Here is an 18,459-nt window from a genome sequence, read left to right on the forward strand (position 1 = left end):
TAGGATAAGTTATTAAATGAAAACAAATTAAACAATTTGGCTATGATAAAATTGATATTCCATTGACATTTTATTTCTTTATAGAAGCTCAAAGAACTTTTAGGTCATTTTTGATGTTACTTTATAATATTTCCGTTAAACTAGAAGGAATCAAGTATGTACCAATTTTATTATCATGTCTTTTTAAGTAAAGGAGAGGAACAGGTAAACAGGACACAGAATGTTCTTAATGCTGAGCCCAAGAGCCAATTTCTAATTTACTGTTTCTTATACAGTTTATCCTAGAGAAGAGTCAAAATTTCCCCAAAATCATTACCAACAGCTAGAGGATAGGTAAGTATCTTATCATGGATCTGAATGTGGTGATTTGAAAAAAATTATGCTAAATTCTTACCTCCTGATATTCTTTATATTGTGTGTCTACCAAGTCCCGGACAACAGCAATATGAGTAAACATCCACTGGGAAATCTCCTAAAATGTTGAAATAGAGGAGAAGGGAGAGAAAAAAATTACAGTATAAAAGAGTTGATTGACATTTAAAATAATTTTAAATGAGGATAATTAAAATTCTATTAAAAATTTTTCACAGAAAGAGTACCACAACTAAGTTAACTGTGATGAATATTTATTAATTTTTAGTATTCCATTTGGTTGCCTCTTAAGTGTTGGTACTGAAATGTTGCTGGATGACTGGGAAAAAAACATTAATCACAACTTTTTGGCTTTATCTATAACTATAACAGCCAAGTAAAAGATATGTTAGTTGATTTTAAGTCTCCGTAAGTAAGGAAAACTTTTAGTCCCTTGAAAAAGCCAATGTATAGAAATGTTATTACGTTTTTCATTTCACTGTATATTTTGAAGCTATACTGCCCTGAGCAGACCAAAGATTTAGAGACAGTGGGGGGACTACAGACTCAATCCCCTCATTTTATAGTTGAGTAAATTACAATTTCCAGAGGTAAAGTGATTTGGCTAGGGTCAAAAAAGTATTGAGTGGGAGAGCCAAGATGTCCATGAAGATTAAAATAATGGTCTTATAAGCTATACAATTATGAGCTGTTATCTATTTTATTTTAACATGAATGCTAGAATTGATACCCACAATGAAATATGAGCAAGTGAGAAGTTCTGTCACTTTGAATGAATTCTTTTATGAAACACATGAAGTAGAATCAGAAAAAAATGGCTCAGTTTAAGTCATTTATAAGGACAATGCACATTTTATGCTTTGTTGACCTTGAGGACTCTTTCCAGCAGAACCCACAACTCACCTGTGTGGAGAGGTTGTGTTTGTTGAGACCGCTCTCCTTTCGATTCCTTCTGGATCCTGTTAACTTCGAGAGACCAAAGCCACTGCTGACTCGGGACAGTTTGGACTGTGTGCTTGGCACCAGAGCTTCTCCTCGACTGATGCATTTCTTTTCATGGGCTGCAGAATTAAAATGTAATTAAGGTTATTTTGCATTGCTTATCATAGGTAGCAGAGTTTTAAGCTCGTCACATTTCATGTGTAGACTAAAATGGGGTGATCATTAATGTTGTCCCATTAATCTTACTCATTTCCAAAATTCTAAGGTAATGAAGGGCTATGTTTGGATATTTCTTTATTAACTAATAATGCTGAATGCTGCAATATCTCTCATTAATCAATTAATTCAATTTCAGTTTAACAAACTTGAGAATATATATTTTTAACAAATAGAGAAACCTCTTATCCCTACTTATTTCTATCTATAAAGTACCCCAATACCCTAGGCTAAAATAACCCAAATTTATAGGCTACACGATGTATTAACATCATAACAAACAAAATGAAAATATACTTATTTACAATGTATCAGCTCTGAGTCCTGACAAAAGGACTCAAAGTGCACAATGATGAAATAGGTTTTGCCTGGTTATGTATATTTGTTATGAAGATTTTGTTTTTCTTTTTTAATGGAGGTGGGCTGGAAGAGAGATACAATGGAGAAAGATGACAAAAAAGAAAAAGGGAACATAGAGGCATTTTTAAAAAAAATGCCCAGAACAAGACAGAAGCAAACACAGACAAATGGGACAGTTTTGAAAGTTACACATTGAATTTATTACATACTTAAAAGGAAAAATAAGCTGTGTCTAATAGAGATTTGCAGTTGTATGTAGAATCCCTCTTTTCTGCTCTGTTTTGCAGGTAAAAACACTAATTTTATTTAGTGTTTTCTAATTAAAAATTAAAAAAAAAAAAAGCTATGAAAAGTCTCATAGCCAAAGCCACCTTTAACTTACACTACAATTTCTGAATTTTCCTTAACTCTGGAAGCACAGACTGAGCATTCAGTTTCCTCAGGGTACCAATGAATTGTTTCTTAAGATAAGAATTTTCTTAATTTGTTTATAATGTGACCTTTTAAAGTGATAAAGAACAATATAAGTAGCATTAGAACAATTTGTACAAAAGCAGCAACAGTGAAAAATCAAACTTTGAAAGCTGTTAAAACAATGATCAACATAACTATTTATGATCCTAGAGGATGGGATATGCTATGTATACATTATAGAAATGTGATAATTTTGTTTTTTTTTTTCTTTTTTTTTTTTTTTTATTTAATAGCCTTTAATTTACAGGATATATACATGGGTAACTTTACAGCATTAACAATTGCCAAACCTCTTGTTCCAATTTTCACCTCTTACTCTCTCATTCCTCCCTAAATGGCAGGATGACTCAGTAGATGTTAAATATATTAAAATATAACTAGATACACAATAAGTATACATGACCAAAACATTATTTTGCTGTACAAAAGAATCAGACTCTGAATTATTGTACAATTAGCTTGTGAAGGAAATCAAAGATGCAGGTGTGCATAAATATAGGACTGGGAATTCAATGTAATGGTTTTAGTCATCTCCAGAGTTCTTTTCTGGGTATAGCTAGTTCAGTTCATTACTGCTCCATTAGAAATGATTTGTTGATCTGCTGCTGAGGATGGCCTGATCCATCAGGACTGGTCATCATCTAGTATTGTTGTTGAAGTATATAATGATCTCCTGGTCCTGCTCATTTCACTTAGCATCAGTTCGTGTAAGTCTCTCCAGGCCTTTCTGAAATCATCCTGTTGGTCATTTCTTACAGAACAGTAATATTCCATAATTTTCATATACCACAATTTATTCAGCCATTCTCCAACTGATGGACATCCATTCAGTTTCCAGTTTCTAGCCACTACAAAAAGGGCTGCCACAAACATTCGTGAAATGTGATAATTTTGGTGAAGAATGATTTGTGTGTCTATCTCCATATAAATTTGTATAGAGGCAGTGAGGGAATTTATTTTGCTTGACTATATGTTACAAGAAATCTGTTTTTCTTCTTTTTTTCTAGTGGAATTGGGGATGAGGGGGAGAGAAAACAGATTTTTGTTAATTTTAAAAGGCAGAGAGAAGTCTACCTGTGAGGTGCTACAAATTTGAGAGGTTGCTAGTAATTAATTGAAGATGAAGTCATTACTTAACTATTTAACTTTGTTACAAGAGCTCTCTCATGAAGTGTAACATTATTTTAATTACTTTTAAAAAATCAAGTAAAGTCAAACAGTTCTCAAGAAATGTTTTCCTACTGAATGGATGTCCATCAGTTGGAGAATGGCTGAATAAATTGTGGTATATGAAAATTATGGAATATTACTGTTCTGTAAGAAATGACCAACAGGATGATTTCAGAAAGGCCTGGAGAGACTTACACGAACTGATGCTGAGTGAAATGAGCAGGACCAGGAGATCATTATATACTTCTACAACAATACTAGATGATGACCAGTTCTGATGGATCAGGCCATCCTCAGCAACGAGATCAACCAAATCATTTCTAATGGAGCATTAATGAACTGAACTAGCTATACCCAGAAAAAGAACTCTGGGAGATGACTTAAAACCATTACATTGAATTCCCAATCCCTATAGTTATGCACACCTGCATTTTTGATTTCCTTCACAAGCTAATTGTACAATAATTCAGAGTCTGATTCTTTTTGTACAGCAAAATAATGTTTTGGTCATGTATACTTATTGTGTATCTAAGTTATATTTTAATATATTTTAACATCTACTGGTCATCCTGACATTTAGGGAGGGTGGGGTAAGAGGTGAAAAATTGGAACAAGAGGTTTGGCAATTGTTAATGCTGTAAAGTTACCTATGTATATATCCTGTAAATAAAAGGCTATTAAATAAAAAAAAAAAAAAGAAATGTTTTCCTGCTCATTTTTCTTTGTTACCTGTCTCTGTTTAGCCATCACACTTCTTAAAATTAGTTAAACTGTCAATCTCTCAAGAGAACAGTGCTTTTTAAAGTGTCTGTGGGAGAAATGAATGAAGCTGAGATTAGAAATGGGGCTAGTTTTTTAAATGAATACCTTCTTAATATGAATAACTAAAGCTCAATACTGTGTCTCTGTCTCTTTTTATATGTAAACACAGACACAGACACACATATATTTTGAGCTAGATCTATGACTTCATTATGTAGGAAACTTGCCCATAAATAAACTCTACTAATACAAATCAATAAGTTCCGCATTCAAGAGTCACAAAGCTGCCTGGGGCACTAAAACTATCATAGATCTGGATGTAGAATGGAGTTCAAAGACTATCTACAACAATCCTTGATTTTAATGAAATTCATCATTAAATCCAAAGAGGTCAAATGATTTGGTCCCAAAGATAGTAACACCAGAAGCAGGACCTAAACCTAGATCTTGTCCCAGAGTTCTTTATATCTCACATTGCCCACAGAGCTCCCCAGACAGGATGTGCCCTTGTACCCTAATCCTCTCCAGCCATCCTGCTTTACCTCATGAACAACTGGAACACTGGTGAACTATGGTGATCTAAAGCTGTTGATGGTAATGACTCTTTTCCCTATTATGTTAGGTATTATTAACTCAAGATCTGTGAATTTACATATATACATATACATATGCATTATGTGTATGTGTGTTACATATATACATATCTATATCTTGATAACCTTTTCAATATAATCTGGCTTAATCCTTTTTAATCCTATATACTTTATGCATTTTAAAACATGATTATGAAGAGTCCATAGGCTTTATTGACTGAAAAAAGGCCTGACACCAAAAAGACTAATATCCCTTTTTCTAGATGAAAGTCAGTATTACATTTATAAACCTTTTCCCAAGGCACTAAAAACTTTCCCCTTTTCTGATTCTCATTTATTATATTGGTAAATAATGCTAACATAGAAATTATTGTTTTATTTTTAGATTTTAGAAAAGTCAAATTGCCACAGGATTTAAAAAAAAAAAAACCCAAAAAAACCCAAAAACCTACTATGAACTAGGAAATTCTACCACAGCAACATTTTCAAGGGCTAGAGGGCTAGAAAAAGATTGTGAAACTATTAATTTATTACATACAACTTATGTATATAATAAAATGTGGCACAGTAGGACTGCTATTGTCTTATGTCCATTCACTTATGTTCTGTTCTAAACTCTTCTGTATATTTTAAAATGGACAGGACCAAGATGGTACAGATTGTGGAGAGCTGGGCCTAGAATCAGGAAGACCTCAGAATCTTATGAGCTATGTGATCCTGCCTTAGTCTCTTCAACTACAGACTGAGATAATAATAATATAGCACCTACTTCCCAGGGTTGTTGTGAGAATAAAATTAAATAAGATTTATAAGCAATTATCATGGTGTTTGGCATATAAGTGCCATGCAATAATAGTTGTTATTATTACTGAAATGTGTCATTGATACACTATTCTTTCTTCCTTTCAATATTTTCTCTTTTTGCACCTCCTCTTCTGCCTTTTTCTTTTCTTGTAACAAAACAAATATAGTCAGGAAAAATATTTTTGTGTGAAACTATCTGTCCCATTTTGCACCTACAGGCTTTCATTTCACCAAGAAGGAGGGAGGTATGCATGCTTTATCGGCAATCTTTATGGATGATTCTTGAAATCTGAAACCTACCACTTCTATGTCTTTGTTATAATAATTAAAAAAAAAACTATTGCTAAATTTTAGTATATATGGGTCCTTTATTTCTGCTAATGCTCTCTTTGGGTTGAACCTAGAATGATGGAATTGTTAGACAAAAGCTTATGCATACCTGAGTGACTCTGAAAGTAAGGACCAGTAAGGACCAGTAAGGACCTGGAAGTATAATTGCTCAAAAGTTTCTAATATTTCCTTTATTTCCCCTTGCTTTGTTTAGAGTTCTTTTTTTAATTTTCGTTTTTGGTGATTTGCTTACTGTTTAAAAACTAGAACAGATAGTGGTTTGCCTATTTAATTTTTTTAAAAATAGCACCTAGATTTATCAGTTAAATTATTTTTACCTTTTAAATCTGTTTTTATCTTTTTTATTTTCAAGATTTTGGAAAATTTTCATGTTTAGTTTTTTTGTTGTTGTTGTTTTCCTAAGGCTTCCTTTTTCTTTTTAGTTTCATGCCCATTTAATTTATTTACTCTTTAATTTTTTATTTATTAAAGTATTTAGAAAAATTAACTTTCTTCTAATGATAACTTTGGTAGCATTCTAAAAATTTTGGTGTATTGTTCTCACCATTGTTATGAAGAAACCAATCTCTCCCACTGAAAATATAATTCTCAGAAAAAACAATGATAAAGATGTCTGGGAGTTGGGGGGAACAAACAAAAATAATCTTCCACCCCATCCAAAATTGAGGTACCATTGTTCTCACTTCCTCTTATGAAATTATCGATTGTTTCTTTGACCAGTATTTTGACCCAGCAATTTTTTAAAGATTAAATTATTTGCTCTTCATTTAGAGGTTATGCTAATGACATTTTTTATTGTATTGTGCTGAGTAAAGGATTTGATTAATATTTTTGTCCTTCATATTTATTTAAAATCCTCTAAAAAAGGGACAAACACACATAGTTTTTTGTTTTTTTTTTTTGGTAAAAATATTTCTTTTTGGATTCCTGTTTAATAATTATTAGAGATCTATTCTATTCAATTTCACTGAAAATGTATCTAGATCTTCATTATTTATTTATTTATTTTATCTGTCTAGGTCTGATTTAAGGCTTCCAATTTTTAAAGTTTCATTACTTATTTCTCCTTGTTAATAGACTATCTTTTCCTATAAGAACTTAGATTTTATGCTATCATGTGTATATATTTTAAGCATTAAAATTATTCAATTTTCAATGGTGCTTTAAAATATAATGCAGTTTCTTTCTTAAACTACTTCCATTTTAAAGGTTGCTTTGTGTAAGATGGTGATTGCTAGCCCTACTTTTTAAAATTCACTTGAGATACGATAAATTCTTTTCCATCCCTTCATTTTTAATTGTATGAATTGTAATGTTTCCAATGATTAGTATTTTATTCTGTTTGCTCTTATTTTTAGCCTTTGGTGCTGAATTAAGACTTTGATGGATTAGACAGATCTTGTTCAATCCTGTCTTTTCTACTCTGGATGCTGCCACTGCTGCTTCTGGTGATCTGAATGGGACAGCTAGCATGCCCACCCTATATTAGGCCTCAGTCTACTGTAGTCTACTACAGATTCTTTTTTTATGATAATTGGTCAGGAGTATGGTCTTTAAAAAATTCAATAGGCAATCCTGCTGTTTCTGAGCTGCCTTCATTGCATGGCCTTCGTGGAACTAGTGCTCAGAGGCTATGCTCCAAGGTTTAGATAGCTGATTCCTCTCTTCTTGTGAGGTTAACGACTGAGACTGCTTTTATTCCTACATCAATGCAATTTTGGATGGGGTGGAAGATTATTTTTGTTTGTTCCCCCCAACTCCCAGACATCTTTATCATTGTTTTTTCTGAGAATTATATTTTCAGTGGGAGAGATTGGTTTCTTCATGACAATACTATCTTATTTATAAGTCCTACCATGGAATTTTCAAAATTACAGTCACTTTAGCAGGATCACAATCTTTTGGTTTTTTTTTTCTCCTCCTTATTTCTCATTTTTGAGAAACTGTACAATCTATCAATATAATCAATTCCTTCTATTTAAAAGCTTGAAATAAGTAATTTGATATCCAAGAGTTTTGGTTTGCTTGTTTGTAAAGGTATATGGTTTTATAATGCCAAAGGAACACCGTGATCTCTCAATCTGAAACAATACTGGCAACTTAAATTGAAAAAAATGACTTCCAAGTACAAGTTAATGTATTATTGACATGCATCTATTTCCTTTTTCTGCTTACACATTAATATATAAAGACAGATCATTGTACAATTTAGGAAGTTATATTTATTTATACTTCTTATGTCACTGTGATTTTGTGAATCAATTAAGCTGTAACTTTATGTACTATAACATTTTTAGCTATCTTACTTTTTACTTGACTTCAAACAAAGCCCTTCTCAGTGATTGAAATATTTAGGGTTGGGTTTTTTTTTTTTTTTGCCATTAAATAAAAGAAAGTGGGAATAAGACAATGCAGAAAATTAATTTAAATTCTTAATTACTATGTAAACAAAGTTCTTTGAACAATCTGAAATGCTCACATTTAAAATGCAGAAGCATTAGGGGAAACAAAAACCCTATATAGAACCTAAAAGTTCTATCTTGATAATTATCAAAATCATGATCAGATGAAAATCTAATTTTACAATAATAGACCTGTTTTAACTGTCATTAATAACCATATTGGGATAGATAGGTGGCACTGTAATAGATAGAGTGACAGGTCTGGAATTAGGAAGGCTCATCCTTCTGAGTTCAAATCTGGTCTTGGACATTAACTAGTTAAGGGATCCTGTAACAAGTCACTTAACCCTGTTTGCCTCAATTTTCTCATCTGTAAAATGAGAAGAAAAAAAAAATGACAAATTACACCAGTAGTTTTTGCCAAGAAAATTCCAAATGAGATTACAAAGAGTTGGATACAACCAAACAACAAAAATATCCAAGCTAATAACATGATAAATACTGTTACAGAACCTCAGAGTTGATAGAGATCTCAGAAACTATGCCATACTTCATCATATGCTACACATACTTTTGAGGTCAAATAAAATAAATTTAATCCCTCTTCTATATGACATATCTTTAAATATCTGAAAATATATCATGTACTCTAATTCTCCTCTTTCCCATTCTCAATGTCCCTGGTTTCAAATAGCAATCATATGAAATAAATTGAAAGTACTTTACCATCTTGGTCATTTTCTTCTCAATAATCTCCAATTTATCAAGGCCATTAATTGTGGAGTCTGACACTAAAGAAAATAATACAGACCCACTTGACCCGGGCAAGATGAAAGGAACTATCACTTTCTTAGTTCTGAAAACTATATATTTCCTAAGGCTATCACACAGCAAGCTAAGCATACTAATACACTGCTGGTGGAGCTAAGAACTGGCTCAACCATCATTGAAAACAATTCGCAATTATGCTAGAAAGTCACTAAATTAAGTGGTGGTAAAGCATATCTCCTGCAAGATAACAGCAAGCTAGTGAACTACAAGCATGGAATGAATCATGTATTGTCAGATCAAGAAGAACCTGTTCAATTGTTCTGCATTTTTTGGGTATTTTTTTGTTGAAAAAGAAGATGCCATTGGGCTGAGATGCACTGAGAGGTGATAACAATGTTTTTTGTTTGTTTGTTTTTAAACAACTTAAAAAAAAAGTTTTAAAATTGTTTTTAAAAAAACAATGCTCTCTTCCCCCTTCTTCCCTCCTTGATTAATCTAAAGTAGTTATTATTTATTTACATTTGAATGTGCTAATAAGTATAAAGTTGGGTTTCAACTGATAGAATAACATCCTTTTAGGGAATCTTGTTTACACACCTACAGTTCCCACACATGCCACTGTAATTTGTAGAAAGCATCATCACAGAAGACAAATCACAACAGCTTTGTACCCAGGCCTTGGAGCCTACCCCAGATCTTATGCCTTCTTACCCAAATGGTTCTGCCAGCATTTTAAACCAGCTTCTTCAATAAGAGGTCTTGCTGCAGTGATATCCACCAGGCCCCGATCATTGACAGGTAGGGTCACTTTAAAAAGTTCTTCCAGAGCTTGTTTCTTACTATGTATCAATTCGGTCCAGACTCTGTTGACAGCTTTTATGAGAAGCTGACGACCTAAATAGTAAAGAAAAAACACTGTCCATAATTTTTTTATTTTCTACAAAGTTTGTGAGTCAGTGTTAGTTTATTCACAATGAATCTGATTCATTAAAAATTACATTGTCAGACCATTGTCAATATGAAGTATTTGAAAAGCTACAAGAAAAAGACCCAAAAAGCATATAAACATATCAATCTGTATAATTTTGAGTGCAAATTTACTACATAAAATTTCTCTGTAGCTCATATGAATTATAAATTGTCTAAAAATGCTTTGCTCTTAAGCATTTATTATATACATGAATTTTTTAATATCCAATTTCAGAAAGCTTTCTCTATTTTTTTAAATGCTTACATTTTGTTATTTCCTATCATTGCTTATGTGCAATGACTATAAAAGCTCATTTCATAAAATGAAGTTTCATGAAAATGAGCAACAATAATTCTTACTTTGTGATAATAAACCTTATACTCAAATCTAATCATTTGTTATACCACTTGAAAATAATTAGTTGGCTGTTTTTGTCCCCTTGTATTTTTGATTTCCTTCTCAGGTTAATTTTACCTTATTTCTAAGTCCGATTTTTCTTTTGCAGCAAAATAACTGTATAGATATATATACATATATTGTATTTAACATATGCTTTAACATATTTAACATGTATTGGTCTACCTGCCATCTAGGGGAGGGGATGGAGAGAAGGAAGGGAAAAGTTGGAATAGAAAGTTTTGCAATTGTCATTGCTGAAAAATTACCCATGCATATATCTCGTAAATAAAAAGCTATAATAATAATAATAATAATAAAAAGATTTTAAGTTGGAAGTAAAGGGAATTGGTATATTATCTTTCTTAGAACATCTGGGTTCTTAATCATCATCAGCAGCAAGGATTTATCAAGCACCTACTATATACTAGATTCTGGGGACATAAAAAAAGGAAGAGATTCTTCTGGAAAAGAATCTGTGCATATATATGTGTGTGCTGGTGTAAATGTGTATATACAAAATAACTATAAAGAGAATAAATGCAAAGTAGTTAAATACAAGAGAGCTGGTATTTCCTTTTACAAGGAAACTCATTAGGAAGAACAAGAAAAAATTCTTGTAAAAGGTGGTTCTTAAGCTGAGTCTTGAAGGAAGGGAAAATTCTAGAGGTTGCAAATGGAAAGGAGAAGGGCAAGTCAGATATGTCTGGAGGAGAAGCAATAGAAAGCAACGTAACAAAAACATAGAGAAGAGAGAATATACACAAAGGTAAGAGTGGGTCAACAGCATGAGATGTGGAGGAGAGGTCGAAAAAGATAAATTCTGAAACATTCAGCAATGAAAGGATTGCTAATAAGTGGGGAATGATGAAATCAGAAGCCAAATTATGAAGGATGGAAAAGACAGAAGAAAGCCAAGTTGAGGCAGTGGGGTAGACACCTTTCTCTAGGAGAATGTCCAAAAAAGGAAGAAAAGGACACAGGGTTATAGCTTGATGGGATACTATGGTCCAATGAAGTTTGTTTTTCAAAGAATATAGGAGATCTGGGCATGTCTGAAGGCAGCTGGGAAGGACCCTAGGGTCAGAATCTGATGATTAGAGAGACAGTAGATGATGGGGGTTAATGGAAAAAGCAGACTCACAAACACATGAAGACAGGTTAAGTGGCACAGTGGATAGAGCACAGTGCCCCAAATTAGGAAGACCTGAGTTCAAAGACAGCTTTAGTCACTTACTGGCTGTGCGATGCTGGGCAAGTCACTTAAATCCAATTGTTTTCCCTGCCCCCTACCAAAAAAAAGGGTATATGAAGAGAGACTAGTCTTGAGAAAGAGAAGGGCCATTTCACTTTTAAAGACTAAGAGGAAAAGAAAACAGAGACAAGATGTCAAGGATTTTTGAAGCTCAAGTTGAATGGCTTTAATTTCCTTTTTTGCTTTTGTAATGTAATTTTACTTTTTCAATAAATTTTGTTTTCTCTCTCATTTATCTATACCACACTAGGGAAAAAAAGCAAAACAAAATTCTTGTAAAAATATTGTCAAGAACTCTCCCTTCCCCTCCCAAAAAAGCCCCACATTTGTCATATTTAAAACCACATCTCATTGTTGAGTCCATTTATCTCCCTAGTGAGACACGGGTAGGATGGTTCTTTTTCAATAACTTGGAATCATGATTAGTCATTCTTTTGATCAGAATTCTTAACTTTTCCAAAAAATTTCAAAAGTTTTTATCTTTATAATGTTATTATTGTATAAACTGTTTTCATGCCGCTGTCCACTTCACTCTGCATCAATTCACATAAGTTTTCCAGGTTTTCTGTCTCATCATTTTTTATAGCACAAGAGGATCCATTAGTTACATACTACAATTTGCTCAGCCATTCTCTAACTGGTGGGGTAGTTCTTTGCCCCTATAAAAACAGTTGCTGTAAATATTTTTAAACATGGCTTCCCCGCCCTTTTCTATCTTTATTTTGGAGGTGAAGACATAGTAATGATATTGCTGAATCAAAGACAAATACACAGTTTAGTACCTTTGGGGGCCCAGTTCCAAACTGATTTACCAGAAGTATAGGTGTTTATTTTACTTTGGTCCTTCCTTTTTTGGTTTGGCCAACCTGACAAGTATAATAGTGTAGAACCATAGCAGTAAAGTAGAAGTAATCTAGGCAAAAGGTTTACCCAGAAACAAACTGAGGCAGGACAGGACTACTGAGACAGGGAGAATTGAAATTTCTAGGGATGGGGCTCCAAGTGAGAAGGAATAAAATAGAGCCTCAGGTGGGCTAAGAGCCTGGAGAAGTTTTGGGAGTTGGGAAAAGTGAAACCCAGAGGAAAATGGAATGACATCTCTAGATGTCAGTTTCTAACAATCAAGGAAGGGCATTAATTGTTTGTGAGTAATGAGGAATTCTAATGGGTGACTATCCCTTCATGCTGGGGAAAGTGCCAAGATGGCAGTCCTAAAAGAGGATTTGGGAGGTGAGGGTATTTAATAGAATGTCACTGTTGGAGCAGCTAGATGGTACAGTGGAGAGAGCACTGACCCTGAAGTCAGGAGGACCTGAGTCAAATCTGGTCTCAGACACCTACTAGGAGTGGGACCCTGGGCATATCACTTAACTTCCACTGTTCCCACCCTTCCCCCAAAAGAGACAGAGACAAGACACAGAGAAAGAGAGAGACAGAAAGAGAATCACCAAAATCACCATGAATGCTGCACTTTCTCATATAATAAAAGATAGGTGCTGGGCTCTTCCAGAAGAAAGAATAAGCAAGGGTCCCCACAACCTAGACTGGGGAGAAACATCTGCCTGAGTGAATATCAAAGGAAAAGAAGCTAAAGAATGGTGGCGAGACAGGGAGGTGGCAGGAAGCCAAGGTGAATTTTGAGTGCCTCTGTATTCTGAGATAATGAGAAGAGTCAGCTTCGGGACTGGAAGGGAAAGTATTGTGAAAAAGGAGTTTAGGACAAAGGCAATGCCCAAATGGGAACATCAGAGGTGCTAAGGACTGTTAACAGGTCCCCTGATATGTTTTTTAAGTTGCCATAACTTCCATAAACCCTGGACCCAGAGTACCACGAGGCCCTGAATGTGCCAAGGACAAATCACACCCCTTGTCCCCCAGCCCCACCTCACTGACATAATTTGAGCACCAATCTGGACTTCTCTGTGTTCCTGGGAGTCAAGGTAGGCACAAGTCAGCCTGAGCTAGGCTGAGACATTGCTTGTGGGGCTGGGACCTGGGAGATAAGCATACCATCCCATATTCATAGTCTAGAATTTCCCAAGAGAAAATAAGGAGACTTTTGCCATTAACCTTGCTCCTCCCCTTTGGGAAGGGTTTTGTCCTTTTCCCACCTTTCCTGTACCTTTCCCCCTCCCCTGCCATGTCCGTGTAGATAGAGATTTGAGGTTTTATTCTCTTCCTTTTACCATACTGTCATATACAAACTTTTGCATGGATAGATTCTCAACTCTCTAGGTTTCACATGCATATTTATTTTTCTTGGAATAAACCTGGTAAGTTTTATGAAGCTGTGATTACCTCTTAACAGAGGATATGGTGGGAAGGGCTGGAGTAGAACATGCTTAACTAGGATAATGCTGAATATGTTGGGGATGAGAAGAGAGTAGGGGAGCTGGGAAACATTTGTCATTAAATGGTAGGTGAATTCTACAGAGTTAGGAAGAGAAGCAGGAGTAGCAGCAACCGGCAGACAGAATAAATACAATAGTTACAGAGGGTCTGAGCTGGGCTTGGATTTGAGTTAACCCTATTTAGTTGCAGTAGGTCACCCTAGTCTTCCTGCTTTCCTCACTCACCCCTTGCTGGCAGAAGCTTCATGGTGACCTATCCTAGAATTGCTTTTAGCTAAAACTTGCTGCAGCAGCAAAAAAGAAAAGGAGAAAAAGACTCGCCATAATGAATGTAGGTACTTATGTTAGTTACCTTCACTAACGTCTTGACTGCAGCTGCCATCCGGGTCTATATCAGAGGGGATCATGATGTGCCAAGTCGTCATACGGGCCTCTGCTTCAAGTCCAAACCCATCCACATGGCTGGAAAAGTCCAATCATTTTAACATGTCTGAGGAAGGTCATGGCCTTAGGGGACCTCTACACATTGCTATGTCTAGTCACAGATTCCCTGGCTCACTGCCTTCTAATTTCCTACCCCTCTGCTAGGAGTAGCACCTTCATGCAAATACTCTGCCCTCTCAGTTCTCGGACGTCTTCAGGCCCCATGATTGCCTCTTCAATCCATGTCAGCAGCTATTCACAGGAATGCACTATTATACTTATTTGAACAAAAGCTGATGTTTCTACATCTGAACATAATCCACCATTCTATCTCCCCCTATACTTCCCTCCTAAACCTATTTTTCGTCCATAGAAAGAGACTTCTTCTCCTTCCAGCTCTCAGTATTTTCTGATGCCCTAATCCCTGCTCTGAATTCATTTTCCTCCCATCCTAGTCTGGATCTTAAGTTGACTAATTCAGCCCTATAGTGCTCTGCTCTGGAACTCCTTGCTTCCTTGTCTTCTCACTATTCAATCCTTGTCCAACCTTAATCATGTATTATTTTGACATCTGCCTCCTTCATTTCATGGGCGGTTGAAAGGAGCACAAGGAAATCATGTAATGGTGCTCACTGGCTATACTGCTAATTTATATAAAATAACTTCAACTGCAGCAAGGCAACCCTTTTAATCCTTCCTAGTTGATGCTGCACCTTGCTTCCTACAGAGGCTATTTCAACTCTCTTCTCTCTTCAAGCTACATCATCCCCCTTACCACCTTTCAGGTGAGGAACTCAGAATAGGGATCCTTCCTCCCCTTCTTTTCCATTTAATAACTAAGGCCATGACCCACTTTCTACTACCCTTCTCCTCCAATAGTGAATACTGAAGTGGCTCTTCTCCTGGCCAGGACCATCTGCCTGACCTCCTACCTAATGGTTTCCCCTAAGTCTCTTCGGCTTGCTCACCAACCATATACATGCCCTAATCTGAAGAGGAAGGACTTGAACTCAGTGTCAGGACTCTCAGGTCTGCTCTTTATCTATGATACCACACTGTCTCCTTAAAGGTCCTGAACCAAAACACAAAGCACAACACAAAAGGGAAGTTGTCTCTTAAAAAATCAGACCCTGCTCACATATTGTGCCCATTTAATACTATTGTCTATCTTCACTCATCATCAGCTATGTGTGCATCAACATTTGTAATGATTAGTGTCTTCAATGATTATGATTCTCAAAAGAGGATTTAAATGTAAAAAATATAAGAGAGACTTTTAGGAAAGCTGATTGAATATTTTTGCAACAATGGCTCTTTTCAAGATTATACTGTAAACGTCAAATATGAAAAAAGCTATATTATTTTGTCAGAAATTTTTTTAAATTAATATTTTATTCTTTGATTCTTGGACTGTTCAAGAATACAGAGTTGCAATCATATGATCACACATTTACAGCTGGAAGAGACCTTAGAGGCCAATGGATTCAACTCCTTTTCACAAAAGAGGAGTGTGAAGTGGAGAAAGGTCAGATCCTGTCAGCATCCCGTTATTAGTGAGCACTAGAGGCAGGGAAGGAGGTCAGAGTTTCTAGACTCCTGAGCCCAGTGTTCTCTTTACTATGTTCCCCAAGCTGCCTTTAGTTTAAAAAACAAAACAAAACTTATTTGGGGGACTGAAAATGATTTCATTTGTTTAGGAAACTCATTTACCAATGCTCACAGATGCATGCTCTCCATTTATATTCTTAAAAAAAGCTGCCTATAATACTGAGAGAATAACTCCCTTGGCTCAAGGTCCCAGCTAATAAGATTCTAAATTCAACACTATCCCAACCCTAATTGCCTTTCATTTGTTACATGTAAACTAAAACATACAATTTGTTAACTATAAACAAAAATGAACTTTTTTCATAATTTTAAATTTTGTTTCTCAAAATAAAAGTCCAAATAATATCCCCCTCCCCATTACTTATAATGAAATGGTAATCTTTGCTTTAAATGGAGCTACAATGGAGTGGCCTCAAATAATGAGGATCTTATGAATGACTAAGGAAGACATGCACAAGAGAAATAGCATAAAGAACAATCATCAAAGAAATGTATAACTAGCAAAAGAAGTGGGCAGATCACATATTAAGATTGAGAGGTTATTGGTAGGCAGCCTGTGTAGAATCTGAAGGAAGGCCCATGAGTACACCAGATCAATTTTCTATCAGATTTTTGGAGCAAATGTCTGAGTTATACAGGAAGAGCATTTTATACCACAAGAGGGCATGTCTGTGTCAATGACATCACAGATCTAAGGCAATATACACGAAATAGCCAAATAGTACTTAGTTATAATTTCTAAAGAGTAATCACTTTAAGTGCTTCATTTAGATCTCTGCTGAGAAATGTTAGCTTTTACGAGAAAATTTGGCTAGTTTTGCTTAACTTTCCTTTAAAAAAAAATTTCCATATGCCCGAGGATCACAGAATTTGGGAACTAGAAGGAAACTTAAGAGTTTGGCCAGGATGTCCCCTCGTTTTACAGGTAAGGAAATCAATGCCATGGACAGTTTCCTTAATAAGTAGTAAGGGATAAACCAAGATTTGAACTCAAACTCTTGCTACAAATCTAAGCTGAAGAAAAGAATAAAGGAATATTGCCACACATATGTTGAATTTTTCTTACTTACCTTCCAACATGCAGATTAATCAAGCAATGAGCCAGACAGCTAATGAACTCTTGGTCATGGTTTCCTGGTCCTAAGATTAAGTTTCTGTTCACAGTAAGGACCCTAAGAGAATCGAGGAGAGCAACTTGCTGTGGGACTGTTTTGTGTGCCCTTGAAAACTGGTACAAGATGGTCCTATTTAGGCAGTGGTAAACGGCATCCAGTGACAACCCTTGGGATCTTCGTTTTGACTAATTAAACATATGAAAAGTACATGGTAAAATGAACAGTGCAATATTTTCATAACAAGGAATGCTCTGCTGAAGTTAACAAAATAATTTACTATTTGTAAAAACCTTTGGGGAAAGAAGTAAATTTTCAATGTTTAATTTAATAATTAAAAATATTTTGTGAGAAGTTTCTATTTCACTGCTTTCTTGAGCACACTACTCTGGCTTAAAAAAAAATGAGCCAAACGTACAATAACTTGAGAAAATACTATTACTTGTATGCAATAACATATCAGTTTATTTTTTTCAACATTTTTTCCCCATGAATTACTGAACAAAGTAGTAGGTAATTAGAACAAAACATAAAAATAATCCTTATTCACAAATAACTGAGCCATAGATTGACATGGAGCACTCAGATGAAGGGAACCGAAGAAATAAGAGATGTGCGGCTTGGCAAAATACAAAAATGGTGGCTGATCATCTAAAGTCTTTTTATTTTTAATTTATTTACAATGAGTAGTATAAATCAACTATGTAGCAATTGGAAGTATTTGGACTATACTCTTTGGATTATACTAAAGCTCTTTGAGGGACAAAGAATGTCAAGAATTATATTGTTGACCACAAACTGATGGGTGAGTTCAGCAGTTCAACTCCTTCTAAGAAACAAATGTGGAAAACCCTTGAAAACATATTGCTGTATGCTTATTACTAAGTTTTCCTTCATGTAAAAGTACAAGAGAGGTTTGTTTTGGCTTTCTCTCAAAGGCACTATCTTGAAATCATCAGCAAAATATTATTTATAAAACACAATAAATATTAATTCCTGAGCTGTGGTGGGGGCTAAAGACACAACCATAAAACTAAAATAATCCTTACTGCCCTGAAGCCTGCATTCTACAATATTGTTATTGCTATTTTATCAACAGTATTACTAATAATTAAAAATAAAACCAA

General features: G+C 34.8%; 1 protein-coding gene across 8 annotated transcripts in view; it reads right to left on the reverse strand.

Annotated features, from left to right (window-relative positions):
* The window catches only part of WDFY3 (WD repeat and FYVE domain containing 3), a 310,689-nt gene that overhangs the window by 68,681 nt on the left and 223,549 nt on the right, over positions 1-18,459 (reverse strand). For all 8 annotated transcript variants that reach the window (XM_031942903.1, XM_031942898.1, XM_031942901.1 and 5 more), the window contains 5 exons: positions 17,291-17,520; positions 14,542-14,651; positions 9,929-10,111; positions 1,276-1,433; positions 395-472 (listed from right to left, as the gene is read on the reverse strand). In XM_031942903.1, the coding sequence (XP_031798763.1) occupies positions 395-472; positions 1,276-1,433; positions 9,929-10,111; positions 14,542-14,651; positions 17,291-17,520 (759 nt within the window). The remainder of the gene's footprint in view (positions 1-394; positions 473-1,275; positions 1,434-9,928; positions 10,112-14,541; positions 14,652-17,290; positions 17,521-18,459) is intronic.

Source organism: Sarcophilus harrisii, chromosome 6 (assembly GCF_902635505.1).
Source record: "Sarcophilus harrisii chromosome 6, mSarHar1.11, whole genome shotgun sequence".
NCBI classification, from domain to species: Eukaryota; Metazoa; Chordata; class Mammalia; order Dasyuromorphia; family Dasyuridae; genus Sarcophilus; species Sarcophilus harrisii.